General features: G+C 41.8%; 1 protein-coding gene across 1 annotated transcript in view; it reads right to left on the bottom strand.

Moving 5' to 3' along the window:
• The window catches only part of LOC119462047 (uncharacterized), a 99,811-nt gene that overhangs the window by 16,482 nt on the left and 65,143 nt on the right, over nt 1-18,186 (bottom strand). Inside the window, exons 49-62 of the mRNA XM_049672403.1 lie at nt 17,873-18,002; nt 17,761-17,799; nt 17,261-17,299; nt 16,873-17,001; nt 14,034-14,245; nt 12,562-12,662; nt 10,428-10,524; nt 9,018-9,176; nt 8,720-8,833; nt 8,406-8,535; nt 6,614-6,640; nt 6,512-6,553; nt 4,942-5,073; nt 3,526-3,746 (exon numbers count right to left, since the gene is read on the bottom strand). Coding sequence (XP_049528360.1) covers nt 3,526-3,746; nt 4,942-5,073; nt 6,512-6,553; nt 6,614-6,640; nt 8,406-8,535; nt 8,720-8,833; nt 9,018-9,176; nt 10,428-10,524; nt 12,562-12,662; nt 14,034-14,245; nt 16,873-17,001; nt 17,261-17,299; nt 17,761-17,799; nt 17,873-18,002 — 1,572 coding nt within the window. The remainder of the gene's footprint in view (nt 1-3,525; nt 3,747-4,941; nt 5,074-6,511; nt 6,554-6,613; nt 6,641-8,405; nt 8,536-8,719; nt 8,834-9,017; nt 9,177-10,427; nt 10,525-12,561; nt 12,663-14,033; nt 14,246-16,872; nt 17,002-17,260; nt 17,300-17,760; nt 17,800-17,872; nt 18,003-18,186) is intronic.

Here is an 18,186-nt window from a genome sequence, read left to right as displayed (position 1 = left end):
TATATTTCTAGATACAGTAGAACCTCATTCATACACAAAAAAAAAAAAAAACGCAACATACTAATTGGGAAAACGTACGATCAGAAGTCACTAAAAAAATGTGGTTGATCCCTCTTATATAGGAATCGGTATAGAACACGAAAGTGAAACGTGTCTTCACAGAAGTAGTGTAATGTTTATTGCACATTGATATATAATGTCTATTGGTGTTTTGTGGCTAAAGCGCCCTTAGGCGTTGATGCACCCACGCTGACGCCTGGTGGCACGTCTCCTCCATCACGACTACCAACGTCGATGACCATGAGCAACCGTCGTGCATATGGAAGCTGCACTACGCTGCACACGCTAGCACAACGCGAAAGACGAAGCACGTAACTGACACACTAATACAACGCGCAAGACAAAGCACGTAACTGAATCGTCACCGAGTCAAATCAGCGCGTACAGCGCGTCGTAATTGCAGCCTCCGCGATCAACTTCAGAAACATTTTCAGAGCTAATTGCGGAGGCCATGCTCCGCTGTGCTGAGTACGGTGAACGCCACCTAGGTGGCGTTGGTAGTGCTTCTTGATGCCAGCGTCCCTTCGAATGCTGGCATCGAGGCGTCGTAGTGCTGAGACCACCGAAGCGTTCACTGTCGGTGCGCGTTAGTGTCATAATGCAGTACTTCTCTTTTCTGCTCGTAGGCGGCGGCACCGCCCCGAGCAAGAGCGCGGGTACACGGAGGAGTGTTAAGCCCAGACCACACGTACGCTTGCGGACGCGCGTAAGCTCGCGTCTACGCGCCTTGCGGTTGCCGCGCCTAGCGAGGAATGGCGGTTTGCATCCACAAATACGCGCGACAGCGCGCGCCACTGGCTTCACTTGTTTACACCTTGGCAGACGCCACTTCGTATCAAAATGCTTCAAAATGCTTCAAAGTGCTTCAAAATGCTTCGATATCTATAAACGTAATTGTTATCTTTTTGGAGCTGTTAGATCAGCACGAAAAGTGAAGAAGAAGCACTTTCTTGCATGATATATTTCTGCTTAACTGAGAGTTTAATGTACCGCGCCGTCGCTGCGTAGCCAGGCGCGCCGACGCGAGGCAGCGAGGCAGCCCAGGCGCGCGATAACTGAGAGGAGCTGATCACCGAGATCGCGCCGCGTTTCGACGCGTACGAGCCGTGACGCACCGTCTGCGCATGCGTGGGCGTGCGGACGCGAGCTTGCGCGCGTTTGCAAGCGTACGTGTGGTCTGGGCTTTAGATATATAAGGCGCGTCTGTGTAGCTCTCTGCAAATGCGTTTGTGGCGCAATGGGTTAAACGCTCGGCGATCTATCGTCGCGGACCGAGAGGTCGTGGGTTCGATTTCCAAATTTTGCATGTTTGTGGAACTTTTTCTTCTGGTTTCTTTCTTCGTATTATGTTCTATGACGTATTTCCGTGACGGAAATACGTCAGTGAAGTCTTGGTGGACCCCGGCATAAAACACTTTCGTGTTAAAAAGTTGTCGCAGTTTCACCTGAAAGGCGAAGCATCAATTGCGATAGCAAATTTTTAAAGAGCTATACGGAGTAATGATAGTAGCTTTATCAGCTGTATAAACTTGGACATGCAGCAGCACCGGCAACACGCATAACTGTTGTCGACGCCGTCGGCGTTTTGCCCGCGTTCGCACAAAATGCGTGCGGCGTTGGTGACTGTTGCCGGAGCCTCTGATATAAATAGGCACTTGGTGCCGCAGCTAAACGTCCCCTCCCTTCCCTCCCCCCCCCCACGGCCCTTCGTGCGTCAGAAGAAGGCGCGTTTGCTCTACATATATGGTGATTGTAAAGGAGGAAAGAGACGCCTACTTCTGCAGCCCTTAAGGGAGCACGGCACAGAACGCGTTTGTTCTCCGCTGTGCGTTCACTCCCCGTGAAAGCGCGCGTCCCTCGCGCCCTTTCACTCGCACACACAGCGTTCGGCGGCGCGCGGCGATGATTTCATCTCCATTGACGTCATACGGAACCTCACGGCGACGGCGACGCCGACGGCAGAAATCTGCTTTGGAGTGTCCATATAATTGCTATCGCAATAAAATTTGGCAGACTCAACTGTAGTTGACACCTACCTAATGCGAACCATTGTACGAATCGTTGCAGCATGAGACACCAACGCATGGCGAGATAGTGGGGCTCAAGACGTACGTGTGTTGTCGTCTTGCATATTCGGCAAGCTTATGTTTGCGCTCCATGAATTTTTACCAAGTCAGTAGCTTCTTCAAGTGGTGAATCTTGGCGGGAAGTTTTGACGTGCCCACTCAGCGCGAATCGTTGTGGCACGAGAGGCTGACACGTCAAGTTGGTGGGGCCAGAGCAAGTCGAGACACGTTTTCGTAATTCGTAGTGTTTTAAGACGGCAACAGGGAACCAAAACAAAATCAAGCAGGCGGGTGACACCAGTATACGATGCCTATGACACCACCAGAGCAAAGCATAGGTTCACTTCGCATAGCCTTTAGTAGAGAATGACAGCACGTTTGGGTTATCACCTATTAAAATTGCCCAGTATGCTTCCAATGGCATCATGCCCCACACGCTGTGAAAAATATACGTGAACATGCTTATCGCAATAGCGTTGGCAGCGATTGCTGTGAATGCAGCATGCGATGACACGGTAGGAGAGAGAAAAGATGCAAGCTTTAATGATATGCCGGAAATGTTAGCCTGGGTGATCGGCTGACATGCTACGCTAAGTGCTGGGTGATGACCCGGAAGGAGAGTTGCTGGTACCGGAATAGGAAACTGAGTGCACGCTGACGTTTTTATGTCATATGGCAGGTGCGGGCGAATGTTGCGGGAAAGCTGCTGTGGCAGGCGAGTGTTGTTCTCAGTCGCGTGCACCTCCTGCTTTTTCTTGTTTACATGGGATCTAGCGGCCGAAAACCGTATCATACAATTGCAGTTTGAAAATATGCCAAATGTTGGTGCTGAAAGATCATGTTTTCCGGGAACACATTAACCAAAAAAAAAGAAGCATAACTGTATTGGGTCATTTTACATGTTCTCGATTGAGAACGTAACACTGTACAGGCATTTTTGTACTTATTCTTTGTTCTCAATAAAATTTCAATCGTCAGTCAGAACTTGTCTTTCCTAGTCTGCTTGTGTCTACACCCTTTTTGTGTTGTTATCAACATGAACTTCCCAACTATCTACCTTGCCGTAAAAATAGTGTGTCCATGTGTTACCATTTGTACATTTAATCGATCTGCTCTTCCACTTTATTTAACCAAAGCTTTTGCAATTCTTATGCTTTGTGTTAAGACATGTATAGTGCAGTGCAATGAAGGCAATTGCTGTTTTTATTATGACTGCATCATTTTGCTCTAATTCTTATTCCACTGGCACTGGTAACATGCTAATATGCAGTGTAATCATCTGTACTAAAGACAGATGATAGTTTTTCAGATCTCTCTCCTGATCATGCAAGGCTTTTTAGGGGAAAACGTGAGCAGTAATTATCCTAAAACTGACGTTGCTTTAAGTTGGAAAACTCACATTTGCGAAGACAAGCAGATGTTCTGCGATGGCATCTGTTACATCTGGCATCACAAATGCCAAACTGCCCAATCCTTTCTCTTGCAGCCAGGCACCCAAGTTCACAGCATAGCTTACGCTGTCTGAGAGCAGAAGTTTCCAGGTATCGTTGTTCACCAGAAATCCGATAACTGCCTGCAGGTTGGGTCGTGACTGATAGCGCAAGAATGTTTCAAATGTGCCTGAAAAAGGAAAAAAATGCACAAGTCACAGCATCACAAAATTGTTGCGACAGAAAGCGTCAGTGCCAGTATATATTAGATTTTTCTTTCTCTTTTTCCTGGTATATGAAATGTTGCAGCAGGGAACTCTGAAATATCTATGACTGTAATCCCGTTTTGAATGGCCAATATAGTTCGGAGCCCCTAACCCCTACAGACGTTTCAATAAACCAGGTGCAGCAGCGGAATGTAAAATTTGAACTATATTTTTGCCAATCACAGGTACTTGAAAAAGATCACAACTACAGCACTTGTCCCATGTAATAAATGTGCAGATCTGCTAAGATTTTTGTTGGTTTGCATTTCAAGGCACTATGATGCAGGATACAAGATAACGTTAAAACCATAGGTTATGTTTTTTCTAGCACAACAAAGGCATAACACTACATTAAGGGTGGCTTCTGAAATTAATTTTAAGAGTTTAGGCGGGTGCTGTGGTACTTTGTTTACGAAAATCTGCTACATTTGAAAGGGGTCCTTAACTTCTGAGCTTGGCGAGTAAACATATTGTGTGGGTAGAGCACGAAGCTGTGAACATCTCAGCCAAGCTCTGTAGTTGCGTGGTGAGCGCGGAGCTAACGAGACAAATGTAAAGGTAGTTCCATTTCTTTTCGAAGAGAGGGCTCCACCTTGCTGTTACTGAACTGGCAGACAACACCCAGCTGACGTCTGGGGGCAGCAGCCTATCGACACCAGCCACTGGGCAATAAAGCTGTCCACCCTGAAGTACTCATACACACAAGCTCATGCACGCCATGCATACCCTTACAGATCTTTGAGAAAATGGGAGAGCAGTAGTTAATGTGTCCTATCTGTCCTATAACTTCTCCTTAGTTGCTTTCAAGGAGCCTTTTCAGTGGTCCGCCTCAGAATGTTACCATAACATACCATGCAAAAGAAGAAAAATAAAGTAACCTGTGAGAGATAAGGCATTGCTACCAGTGTCACCTCAGCTGAGAGGAACTAATGAATTGACAGGGAATGCTGAAAGTAAACACTGTACTCTTCACAACTCCATTCACATTATATCCTTCTTAAAAATTCCTTCAGGAATATGTTTTTTGAATGACATAACACTCATTTCAAAGTGTTGCTCATGTTTCGAGAAAAAATGTTTAAAGAACCCTGTAAAGCTTGTAGTTGATTGAAAACATACCACCCATGAAGTCACGGAAAGAATTCTTCCTGATCCTCACATTGGGGTCAACATATAATAGGTAATCACAGTACTCCACTGGAAATTTGTCGAAGTCTGGGTAGTTGTCAGTGATTACACAAACAAGTGACCCTGTAATATAAATGAGCATTGCATTAACATTCCAAATTCAACACAATTTTAATTCACATGTAAGCAAAACTAGGCACCACCACAGGTCACTCAGAAATGCATCATGCAGAAGAAAAAAGCACCAAAGAGGGAAAAAAATAAAACCTCATGACAAATGCCTCATGGGCCCTCAATTCCACTATGGGAGAAGGGAAGGGAGAAATGTCTTTAATGACATCAATGCCAAACTGTTTAGTTCTTTCTTTCGAAGCCAGGCACACAATTTGACAGGACTCAATACTAAAGTTCATCACAGTACAAAATGCGCAAGAGCAGGTTACAAAGAATGCAAAAAAAAATTCATTCGTGTTCCACACTCCTCTAGGGACTCATGCATAATAAACCAATGAGCCCCTGCATCACAGACACCAAGTATACATGAATGCCTTCCTCTAGCAAAGGCTCACATTACAGTGCAGTCCACTCCACCTATAATAGTGATGAAGTCAGAGTCCTGTGATTAGTACAATCATTAATACCTGGGCTGAGCTCACATACTTTTAATATACAATGTAATAGATAGACAATATGCTAGACAAGCCTTGCGTTACATTCAAAGCGTGGCTCAGAATATAACGAGGTGCTTTCTCAACCATTCCAGCTATAATAGTGAAGTCACAGTCCTGTGGTTATAATTGTTAATACCTGGGCTAAGCTAGCAATTGCATTAAAAAAAAAGTGATGAGTTACATCTGAGAAAATACAGTATTCAAAACATTTCGAGCATCCATATCACATAACATGGTGCTTTATATTGTTCTTATTATTGCTAAAATAATAATTTAGCTTTAAAGAGTTCCATTCTTATGGTACAGTATATTCAACAGTGGAGCATAAAATACAGCAGCTTTGAAAGGTGAACTCTTTTACACCATGCCCTGCCAAGATCACAAAAGAAGAAATAAGCTGGCTACACTTATATATCAAATATGCCTAGGCAACAGCTTCAATGAGAACAATGGCAATTTAAGTTTCTATGGCAACTAGCTTTAACACATTATTTTGCAGTTATGTAAATTAGTGCTGTAAGTGAACTGCACTGCAGTACCCCAGATTTATGTTCCAAAGAAGGCACTTTTGTGTGGACAAAGAATTTTCTTGGACAGCCTATCGAAGGCTGTGGCAAGAATTTCTTCCTCCACCTGCTGTAAATCCATCTTTGCGTGTAGATGCAGTGAGCCAGAAGATGTGCAGTTAAAAGACATAGTCAAGTTCTTGTGTGCCAATGAAATGGCAATTGCACTTTGGAAAACCCCTCATGCCAGCACAAGCAAGAGCCACAAAAAGCATTTGAAATGGTGAGCATGTGGTTAACACAACAGTAAGTGGAGCATGTTCCACATGCTGTTGTGTTGGTTCAGTTCTTCAGGAGAGCGCATAAATGGACTGTGATACTTACGAGACGCATTCGATGTTCCATTTCTAGCTTCCACCGCAGGAACTACATAGAAAACATGGTGTCAAAAAACATTCACTGATGGGTAGCAGGTTGAGAACTTACCTGGTTCTTTCCTTGTCTCATGGTAACCTAGAAAATAATAAATAAAAAGTAAATTTCGACTGAAAAAAAAAAAGAAAGAATAAAAAAAGAAAGAAAAGAAAAGAAAGAGAAAAGAAAAGTGAAGTGAAAGGTGGAGCCTAAGGAATTGCAAGCACAATAGGAAACAAACAAAACCTGGACAGGTTTATTTTTCCAGCTGTATTTCCATTTAGAATGCTGAAAGCATAAGCTCTTGCTATACTGCTTGCATACAGTGGAAGGGTCTGGTAACAATACACACACAACTAAAAAAAAAAAATTCCGGGGGTATTTTACGTGCCAATACCACGATTTGATTATGAGGCACGCCGCAGTGGGGCACTCTGAATTAATTTTGACCACCAGAGGTTCTTTAACGTGCCCCCAATGCCCCCAATGCACAGGACACTGGCGTTTTTGCGTTTCACCCCCATCATAATGCAGCTGCCACGGCTAGGATTTGATCCCCCGACCATGTGCTTAGCAGCGTAACACCATTTGTTGGGGGGACACTGTCATCAATACTGTCAATATTAGGGGTGTGCAAATATCAAATAGTAGATTTGGAATTGAATACTGAATCGAAAGAAAAAGTGCCATATATTGAATTGAATATTGAATATCAGAGAATTTAATGTACAAACACTTATGCTTCCAAATTTTGTGCAAGAACAGTGCTAACACGCTCAGGAGGTTAATCATATTACTCTCGTATTCTATGCAATCAGTGTGTCTGCCAGTGGCTAATCGGCTCGATGTTCACTCATGCTTCTGTGCTTTGCTTTGCACACATGCTGTCCTTGTTGTTCCTTCTGTTTGCGTAGCGTTTCATTTCAGTCGGTACGGTCAACCTGGCCGAACCTTGTACCAATAAAGATAATGCACCGTGGGAATGCTGCGCGCGTCAAGGCACGGACCATGGACGGGTCATGCATCAAAAGTACCGATATTCAAGAAACCGAATATCAGATATTTGATTCGCGAGTCGAATTATTTGTACATTCACAATTCGATTCGAAATCGAATATTTGAGTATTTGCACACACTTAGTTAACATAAATAAGCCCGAAACACTTGCCATAAGATGATCTCCCCATTTAACGTTGAAGCTGAAAGTGCGACAACTCGGATGAGCCCTACTTTGAAAGCATTGCATAAAGAAGTATACAATTGGCCACAGCTGACATTAAAGTGCCTCTCACCAGGCCTCGTCGGAAATTTTGTTTGTACATTGGAACTTTTTAAGTGCAATCCAGGGTGAATGCTACCACAATAATTTTTCAAACTGGTTCATTATTAGCCGACATAATCAGTGACTTTGCAGGCAGTGCATTTTACATAAAGGCAATTATGCATGTGAACATGATTCTCCAGCAGAAAGCAGGGTTCGCTCGAGAGGAACGACACACAGGCTTTCTTTCGCTTGAAATTTGAGCTGTTTTCAGGCCAAGAAGTGTTTTGATACTTTGCAGACACTACTGTCAGCGCATGATCTACACACTGCACTTGTCTGTTTGTAATGGCCAAATCTGGTGAGGGTCGCTTTAAAAAGCGAAACAGCATTTAAGGGAAATCAACTGTTTGTTTTTGTTTTGTTTTTCAACTGAAATGCAGATATAAGAAAAAAAGGAAATGAAAGTTGACAAGAACACAACTTGCTGCAGGTGGGAGTAAAACCCATATCTTCTGCATTATGCATGCCATGCTTTACCACTGAGCTACTGTGGCAGCTATCCCCTGATCTGTTTTCTTGGATATGGTAGCGTTCGCTTACCCAATGCCCTTGAAATTTGTTTAAGCCGAGAAAATGGTGTCTTTGTTTTGCAAACTCCCTTCACATCTTCATAGTCGGTGTAGAAAGTTGCAACACATTTCAGAGGGTAAAGTTTCTTAGCAGCATGGACCTGCAAATAAGCACGAAATTGCATACATATATGAATGTGCACAAAAGAGAGTTTCCTTTATGAAGTTGCCAACCTTACATATACAATATGCTACATAAAGCAATGATATCTCACGTGACTTGAGCTGCCCGAGAAAGCAATGATGCTGATCAAATGACAAGACAAGGCAGAATTAACAAAATACCTTTTCAAGAAGAGATTCTTCATTTTCGAAGTACAGTGTTGCACTGTCACTTTGTTGATACATGCCAGCAAAATCTTTCCCCACAATTGTAGCTGCTTGGTTCATGGAGCACACCTGTAATGACCACACAGCATGACCAATGTAGCATGAGAACTGCCCTCACTTAAGGTTGGTTAGTCAATTACATAGGTTTCATCAGGTAAGTCATTTCTTGATAACACAAGCTACCAAAGACCAAATGAAGGCGAAAAACCTCTTTGCATGAAAACAAATTCAAGGTCATCAAAAACCGGCAAACCTTGTCGTAAGTAGAGAGCGTCTTGTTGCCACATGGAACTAATTCCTGCTGGCCTCCTGGTGTCATTGGCGTATTCACTACTGCCAGGCTGAGTGACAAGCATAATGTGGCCGATGGCACCTCCAGTGTCATTTTCTTTGCCAGATTTATGGTCTCCACCTGGCCACAGAATGAAACAAAAGTTACACCCAATGTCATGCTCACCACACGAGATTTTTATTTCCAAGAGAAAAATGTATGGGCAATGATGTAGACCTCGCAGATCCCAAGTAGGAGTATATAGTAGGGACCAATGAAATAACAGAAAGATAAGCATAACAGAGCAGAGTTATACAGTTAAACCTGCTTATAATGAACCTCCATATAGCAAATTCCTGGATATAATGAAGTTTTTCTATTTCCCGCCGTTACTCCATAGAAGCACATGTATCAGACCTCTACGTAATGAAGTGGCAGTGGGAAACCCCCTCGAAATAACGAATTTTCCCCGCCGATAACCTAGAGATTTCGCCCCAAACTCTCATTTTTGTGTGAGCAGCAACCAGAAGCGCCTTCTCCGCCGCGAAGGAATGCGAAGCGGCGGCGGCGCGCTTGGCGCGCTTGGCGCGCTCGAATTCACGGCGACTGCAAGGCGAGAGCGAGTGCACGTATGCGTGTGTGCGAGCATGCGCGAGGTGGGCCTGCATCCCTTGACTCTGCGATCTTGCCGCCACTGGCGTGACCTTTTCCCCTGACTTTTTTTCCGATAAAACGGGTCCAAAAATTGCCTGTGCATTAGAATCGAGTACGACCCTAAATTTGCGCTACCATATCGCCATTGGCATTTCAATATGGCTGCCTCCTACGCACTTCGAGCCTAGCTCCCGTAGCTTTGACCATGTGCTGTAGTACGTGTGCTTAGGCATTAGTCTACCAATTTATTTAAACAGCGAATGTTTACAAGTTTATACGGCCGATAAAACTACTATCCTTACTTCGTATAGCTGTCTGCTAATTTGCTGTCGCAATCGATGCTTCGCCTTTCGGGCGAAACTGAGACCTTTTTGTTCATCGCAACTTTAGTGTATTCGGAGTAAATCTTGAGTGATAGTCGTATTTCTGTATGAAAGTATGAGGTGCGCGGTACTGTAAAGGATTTCTTTCCTCTCTTTTGGTCACGGAAAACGGGTGCGCGTTACAATCGAGGGCACGTTAGAATCGAGTAAATATGGTAAGCATTTCTTTTTTCGAATTTTCGTGCCGAACCTGCATATAACGAAATCCTCTTTATAGCGAAGTTTTTCGGGAATTTGTCAATTTCGTTATATCCAGGTTTAACTGTATAATCTTTTATTGTTACAGGGATACTATGCAGCACTGCCTTCACTCCTAGATATGATAAATGCAATAATCAAGAACCAAAAGCCATACCAGTTCACGTTTTCCAAGTTGCTTTGTCAGCATTGTCTCCAGACGACAAGACTGGTGTACTGGATCATGATGAATGAACACAAGATAGTTCACAATACTGCAATGAGAAACAACAATGCCATCAGTGATGCAAGCTGGAGGACAGAATTTTTTTTTGTAATAATGGGAAATGCCACTAATTATGCACTGGAGAGCCAGAAGATGCTGCAGCCAGAGCTTAATCAGATTATGGTACCAAAGAAAATCACAGAAGTGGTCTTGAGTCTCCCTTTTACACGCCTACATTTTTCTCTCTAAAATACAAGATGTGACTTACCCAGCATATTAGGATACAATGCCTTATTTGCCAGGCCATTGCATCTATTTATTTATTTATTTATTTATTTATTTATTTATTTATTTATTTATTTATTTATTTATTTATTTTTTCTTGAATACCTTACAGGCCCATTTAAGGGCATTGGGTAAGGGGGTACACAAAGTGTTTCAACAGGAGTAGTGAATATAAATATCAATACAGGCAGTCACAAGATAAGTAAAGCAAAGTTCAAAAATGTTTGTCTGGGCTAAGCTTCAAAAGCGTAAACACAGTAATATACTTATACACACAAAAAATACAAACATACAAGTACGAAAAACAGGGAAGGAAAGCAGGTCAATAACATCCTTATACGATGTTTCCACAAGAGCTTTGCAATTCTTCGCGAAAGGCATCACGATTTGTTAAGCACTCAATGTTATCAGGAAGACTGTTCCATACGGTTATGAGACGTGGCAGTGCTGATGCATTAAATGACAGTGTATTGCCAAATATGCGCATGTAACTATGGCTATTGTTAAGGCGACGTGACGTGCGCGCTGGTTCAAGAGGCAACACATGAGTTCGATTACCATGAACATATCTATGGAAAAGGCAAAGACTTATCGTGTGAAGAGTTTCAAGTGGCTGGAGCGAAATACCTGCTTTAATCTTAGTTACGCTGCAAGTTCTGCTGTAGTTACTTGTGATGAAGCGCGCTGCTCTATTTTGAATTGATTCTAGCATATAAACTAAATAATTTTGATGTGGTGACCATACTGATGATGCAAATTCTAATTGTGGACGAACAAAAGTCTGATATGCTAATTTACGAACTGTAGCAAGGGATTTATGCAAGTTCCGTCGGATATAACCCAGAGTTTTTGAAGCTTTTGCGCAGGTAGCTTTATGTGTGTACTCCAGGAAAGATGAGTTTCAAGTTCAATACCAAGGTACTTATAGGACGATGTCAGAGCGACGGCGGTGTTACTCATGATGTAAGATCTTTTCATAAATTGTGTCGATCCCAAATGAGAACTGCTGCAAGTTCATAGAACAATCCCCATATGGTATGCCTGGCACTTAACAGACACAAGAACTGTCATGAACATAGCATCACAGGCAATTAAATGGAAATTTCTTTCCTTAAACCTTTATGGACGAGCAACATAATCGGTAACAAAAAATTTGAGTGCAAACTTTCTAGTTAAATATCCTGAGCCAACTCTGAATAACAGGTAGCAAGCCTCATTTGTTGGTTTAGAGCAGTAATACAGGACAAGAAAGAAGTCCAGCATGCGACTTGCTTTCTTTTGAAAACACATTCAGAGGAGACAGACCCATGAAAGACCTCTGGCTGCAGGGTATCACACACGTGATGTAAAGCAAATGAAATGCAAATTTATGGTTTGCATATGAAGAAAGCCGTCTAAAAATTCCAAACGAAGCCACCGATGACTTGGGGTGAAGCCCACCTGCAGTTTTCTGCCTGGTGTCTTCCCCCTACTGCTATAAGTTCCCTCAAAATACTTTTTTCTTTTTGTTGATTATGCTTATCCTCTATGTTCCCTGCACATTTAAATAGAAAATGAACATTTTTTCAGGCATTTATGTCTCATACTTAAAGAGTTATATTCTGGAATTCATGCATTAATTTTTCTTTGCTGAGGTCAATGAAGGGAGTGCTATGGCGACAGTGGCACCATAACAGCTAAAAGGTTAGAAAATAATTAACAGTTTTGTAACAAAACTCAAACCAGAAGAATGACAACTATACACTTGCAGTGCTCCTTCACAGCGCTGCTCAGTCACTGCTGTGTCACCGTCCATACTCACTCTGCAATACGGATGAGTGTTGGGGTAATGACATGAATGGGGGCCCCAAAGATGAGTTGCAGATGCTTCAACTTCAAGTTCATGAACTGCCAGCGAAGCACCTTCACATGACAAACAATATGATCACAGTTAGCTTGCTGTAAGATGTCATGCACTGCAGTACAGGAAGTGCGCACTCCACTGAGGGAACCATCCAATATCTCAACTTTTTTTACCACACTGTAGAAACTACAACGTTACTATGATTTTCAAACTCTAACCTCAGTAATCAACCCTAAGACACACCAAATTAAGGTCACATATATCAAAAAATGAAACTTCCTGAAGGTATTGTCCAACATGGCTTACGGTGAATGTTGTCATTCCTAAAGCAAATGAAATGATTCATGCACTTAGGTCCCACAGTGCAGGATTCCATATCAAAGATACAGCAAATACTAGAAAGCATAAAGTAGGATGCGAATTAGAAGTGTTCCAGTATGAATTGACAGAACCAAGCTACACATACAACCAATATGTGGGTGCCCCTCTCAATACTCTTTCGAACACTCGCTTCCCAAGAGCAAGAAGAGAAGACTTGATTGGTGACCTCTTTAAGTGCATTTGGAACGTAATGTAGAACCACAAAGATACAATATAACCAGTGTTCTACCATTCTTGCTTTAAGCAAGAAGCTTAATTCTATTGTTCCCTTTGTAATGCTACTCTTACCCCTTCCTCTCTCCTCTGGTTGGGGGAGCTACATTTGTGCAATACCAGCTTCATCCCTTCATCAAAAGTGACAACAAAGTTGCCAACTAGACAACACAAACACTGAAAAATGCTAATGAAACCCTACTTGCACCATGGTCATCACGTCATGTCCTTCATTTGCTCTCTATAAGAGAAAAAAGTAACCGGCAAGAACCTTTCTCTCCTCCTTGCAGGTTTTCGAAAAACTTATTCGGTTTATCACTGATTCATGCCTCAAGCTGTCAATAAATTCACCCTACCATCTGCTAGCATCCTGATTATCCATGTCTGTAGTAACTGCCTTGGATAGCAGATAATGCAGGGCTATTTTATTCATATTCATATTTTATTCCAGGATATATTTTTATTCAAGCACAAAACTTTCTGAGGAACTTCTATCGGCTTTATTTGAACGACTGATATATTTATTTGGATCTAAAGTTACCCTTGCATAAAGAGTCTTCCACCTTGTGGGTCTCTACAGGACTTGCCTGGCTGATCCTCAACAATCGTACATTCTTAGTGTATCTCCTATATTGCTCTCATTCAATATACAGACAGTTTGGCTAAACTTTGATACATCACTGTACCTTTCGTAACTAGCACTTCCACAAAAAAGATTAAAATAAAATAAATATATATATAGAAGACTAATTGAAACAAGCACATTAGCAGCAGTAAGTAAAGTGTTTACTTATTCATACACATATACACTAGTGAGAGCACAAGAGTGACCCTACCTTGGTGACAGTGTACACTTGCTCAAAATTTGTGTTGAGAGTTGAAAACAAAGCAAGACCCATGAGATCATTTTTCATCAACCACGAAGAGATGACATTCGAGAAAGACTCTACGTCTGAAGTATTTGTCAGGTCTGATACTGTGTCAAATGGAACTGCAGCCAGGAGTCGTGCATGTTTCCTTAGTTTCAGGAAACTCGTGAAGGCAAACTCTGCAATGAATTCAAACATTTTTATTAAGTACGAAAGGTCAAAGTTCATTAAACTTGGCTAATTAAGAAACTAGCACATTTGTTGCAATAATATGCTTTCAACAAAAGTACTAACAAAATTACCCAGAAGGTCACCGCTTCCTGTATCACAACATGATAAATGTAATTTTTTTTTTTTGGGGGGGGGGAGGGGAATTGGTAGGTGGTTCATGTGACTTGCATAAAGGCAGCTTATGAATATGGCACTACGAATATGGAACTTGGAATATGGCAAAGACATTTATTATGAATATGGCTGCTGTCCTCAATACAAAATGAGAAACGTTTAGGATGGCCTGGTAATTCTAGGCCAAAAATAAAGAACTTATTTCCGTCAAAATTAACGTATCTTCCGGTCTATAAGTCGCAACTTTGTATAAGTCACCCCTCCCCTCAAAACGTCAGTCTTTCCGGAAAAAAAAAAACATATATAAATCGCACCAGTGCATAAGACGCACCTGTTTGTTTGGTTAGCGCTTTTAAAAAAATTTACAGCGACGTTTCACTTCGTGAACGCAGGTCACGTGCGACTGTATGGGTCCCATTGCAATAGCAGTGATATGGACACTACAGGCACATTTCTGCCGTCGTGGTCACCGCGATTTTTCGTCCATCGTGATGAATTCCAATTAAAATCCAAGGGTGATAACACTGTACCCGCGCGCCGTATGCTTATGTTTGAGTGAAAGTGTGCGACCATATGGTGCGATAGTGAGTCGAATCGCGCACAAGGGAGGAAAGCGGGAAGGCAGAGCGGGAGGGATGGGGGTGGCTTGTACTCTGGCAGCAACTGCGTAGTTTGGACAGCGGCGCACGCCGCATCTTGCAACCAATCTGCAGATGCGACGACTTCGGCATCAGTCGACTTGCGGTCGGCCTGCCGCTGCTCGCGTTGCTGCTCTGTCCTCGTACGGCGCTCGGAAACTAGATTGCGAGAACCTGGTACCTCAATGGCGCGCACAGTACCCGTAGCAATTAAGTGGCAGAGGAGGTCAACGCAGTGTGCTTCAAGTGGTCATCGAGTTTGACGACAGTTTTTAAAAAAAAAAAAGAACCCTATATAAGTCACACCATTCTATAAGACGTACCGCCAAAAAATGCAGAAAAACACCGCAACTTTTACACCATAAAATACAGTAGTGGGCCTGCGATCGTCTTTTTTTCTTTTTTTGTCAAGTTGTTACACCGATAGATCATGAATTAAATGCACACTTACAACAAATGCAAAACGAATGCAACAAATTCAAAGAAATGGCATATTTAAGACAAGTTAGAATGACGAAAAATATTCTTGAAAATAAATTGAAGTACCCTACACGCACGAGCAAAAAAAAAAAAAAAACAAGAAAAAGTCTAGCTAAGCTTCTAGCTAAGCTTCTGTGCTCGCGAGAGGATCACATCCCCGGCAGTGCAGCAGGGTCCCCAAAGCATCGTCGCAGCCTTGAAGTTGAGATGACAACACACACTACAAGCCTGCATTACAAGCCTGTACTGCAAGCTTGACTGCACAGCCCAGAGCAAGCGCCAACTGGTGCCACAGGAGCCAGGATTCTCAGGACAAAGGTTTCGTTGCAATTGTAAACCATAAAATATAATCAGAATGCATAAAAAATGATCTCAAGTTGCATCATATTACAGAGTTTTAGAAATTATAATATAATATTTTAGGCTTGTTTAGTGACAACAAATCAACATTTTGCTGGTTGAAGCAGTCAAGTAGGGTAGGTAGTATATGATTAATGCGGTGACAGCCATAATTGGCATCTGCCATGGTGCCTGGAAAAAATATGAATATGCACTTCTAGTTTCTCATTATTTTCCAAAGTTTAGAAAAACAATAGTTTTCTCAGTATAGCATTAGTGTAGTTCAGTAGTATCTTAAACTTGATTATATCCCCAGCTCTAATTAGTCTGTTTTGTTGGAAAAGACCTTGCATGTGTTCCAAAAAACAAATCTTTGCTATTGCCTGAATTGCTTTCTCTTAAAGTAGTATTTCCAGCATTTAAATGTTGCGTGCCATTGTGTTACCCATTTCAGAGAGCAGTAACTGAGATGTAAGTGAAAAACAGCATAATATATGAGTCACTTAGCTTTAAAAGTGAGTAGGCTGTGATTCCAATATAAGGCAGCAAGAATATTTTGTATCTTTGAACATATATGGTTAACGTGTTCATTCTAGGATATGAGCTTCGTGATTGGTATTATACCTGAAGTTTTTTACGGATGACACAATATTTGATACTTTGATAACGTCCACCATCCTAAAAGAATCTCATCTGGCAATGTAGCGGAACTTTCAGGAGCAATGTAAAGAACTTTCTCTTACTTTTTTGAAGTTGTCTGTTGTTTGAAATCTGCCAGCAACCTTGAAATAGCGATAATGTATACAATGACTGTTCTGAAGGAAGTTGGTATAAAAGGAAGCTGAGCGATATTACGAGGTAAGAAAAACATGCTAGATATGTCAATGCTAGTGCGGTGACGATGAGCCATGCTTTGTCAAAAATGTACTAACTTACAATGCTCAGCCCTGCAATGAGGGTGATTATCTCCTGTGTAAGGATCACTACAGAGTATAAGCACTCACCATCAAGAGGAATGATTTGCTTGTTTCCAGGTACGTAATTTAGGCCTGTGTAGATAATGTGGGTGCACAGTCCATATGGCAGAGAACTCGGCTCCACAATACGTTCGGAGAACACACAGAGCAGAGTTTCTGGTTGGAGGGTGAAAGAAAAAATTATTTGTCACACTGCATTCATTAACTGGGAATTCTTTGCACAATGTTGTTTTATTTATCCTCCCCTAGAGCCAGCAACCTCTGTAGCAGTTTCAAATGTTAAACAACTTGTAGAGCCAAACTTAGAAAAAATGGCATGACAGGTTGAAAAACTAATATGTAATCTTGATTTTTTTTAGCTGCTAGAACTTTACTACAGAATACTGCACACCGCAGTCAGTAAAATAAATGTTACCTGATGGGCCTGGAACCGCAGGCATGCTTGTGTTTGGGGCTTTGAAAAGGAAAGAAAGAAAAAATTATTTTTTGCTCACTGTAGCCCACTCTGCCATTGCTCTTGAAGGCACGATGAGTTTAACAAACTTCAACATTGTGGATTATTAGCCATACTGAAAATATGCCTTACATGGTTAACTGCTCCAGAAAGATGCAATCTATTTAGTCATGTCCTTAACTGTTCTTGCATATCTTTCTAAGTTTTCCTATCAATGATGACCGTCTTCTTGTGTCATATTTTTTTCGTATTTTGCTCCAGTTTATTAGTGCAGCCAACTGAATTTGATCTGTGCTGCTTGTTACCTTGTACTTTGCCATTTTGTTATCTGGACTAATCCATACAAAATGCAGTGATGTGTGCTACTGTATTATCTAATCAATGTTTGGGCAGATGATTCTGTATTGTAATTTATCTGTAAATAAGTAATTTTTTTTATTAATAAATGATAGTGCTCTTACATTGAGTCCTATTGGAGCTTTCACGACCCAGTGGTGCATCTGGGTGCAAGGAAAAAAAAAAACTTGGTCAAGTAAAGTATTTTGCAGAGCTCACTGTTTCTGCTACACTTACCTAAACTCTCCCGAAGGGCAGCAATACGTGAAAAGGCCACTCTGTTTGGGCAAACTACTTCTGTGTCTTCGTACTCGGCGTGGAAGGCTGCCACACAAGGAGTGGGTACATGCTTCTTGAGGAACTCAACCTGGAGGTAATAGGAATCGCAAATGTTATATAGTACCAGAAATAAAACAATAAAAATGGCTTTGTACAGTATATGTATATAGCCATATGTATGTATATGTATGTATATGTATGATGCTTATTAAGAACACTTCATGCACACTAAAAAGTATATTAGGTATGGTTGCAATTAAAACAGGTGCTCT

Source organism: Dermacentor silvarum, chromosome 8 (genome assembly GCF_013339745.2).
Source record: "Dermacentor silvarum isolate Dsil-2018 chromosome 8, BIME_Dsil_1.4, whole genome shotgun sequence".
NCBI classification, from domain to species: domain Eukaryota; kingdom Metazoa; phylum Arthropoda; class Arachnida; order Ixodida; family Ixodidae; genus Dermacentor; species Dermacentor silvarum.
The sequence above is the reverse complement of the archived record's forward strand: the minus strand, read 5'-3'. Positions and strand labels throughout refer to the sequence as shown.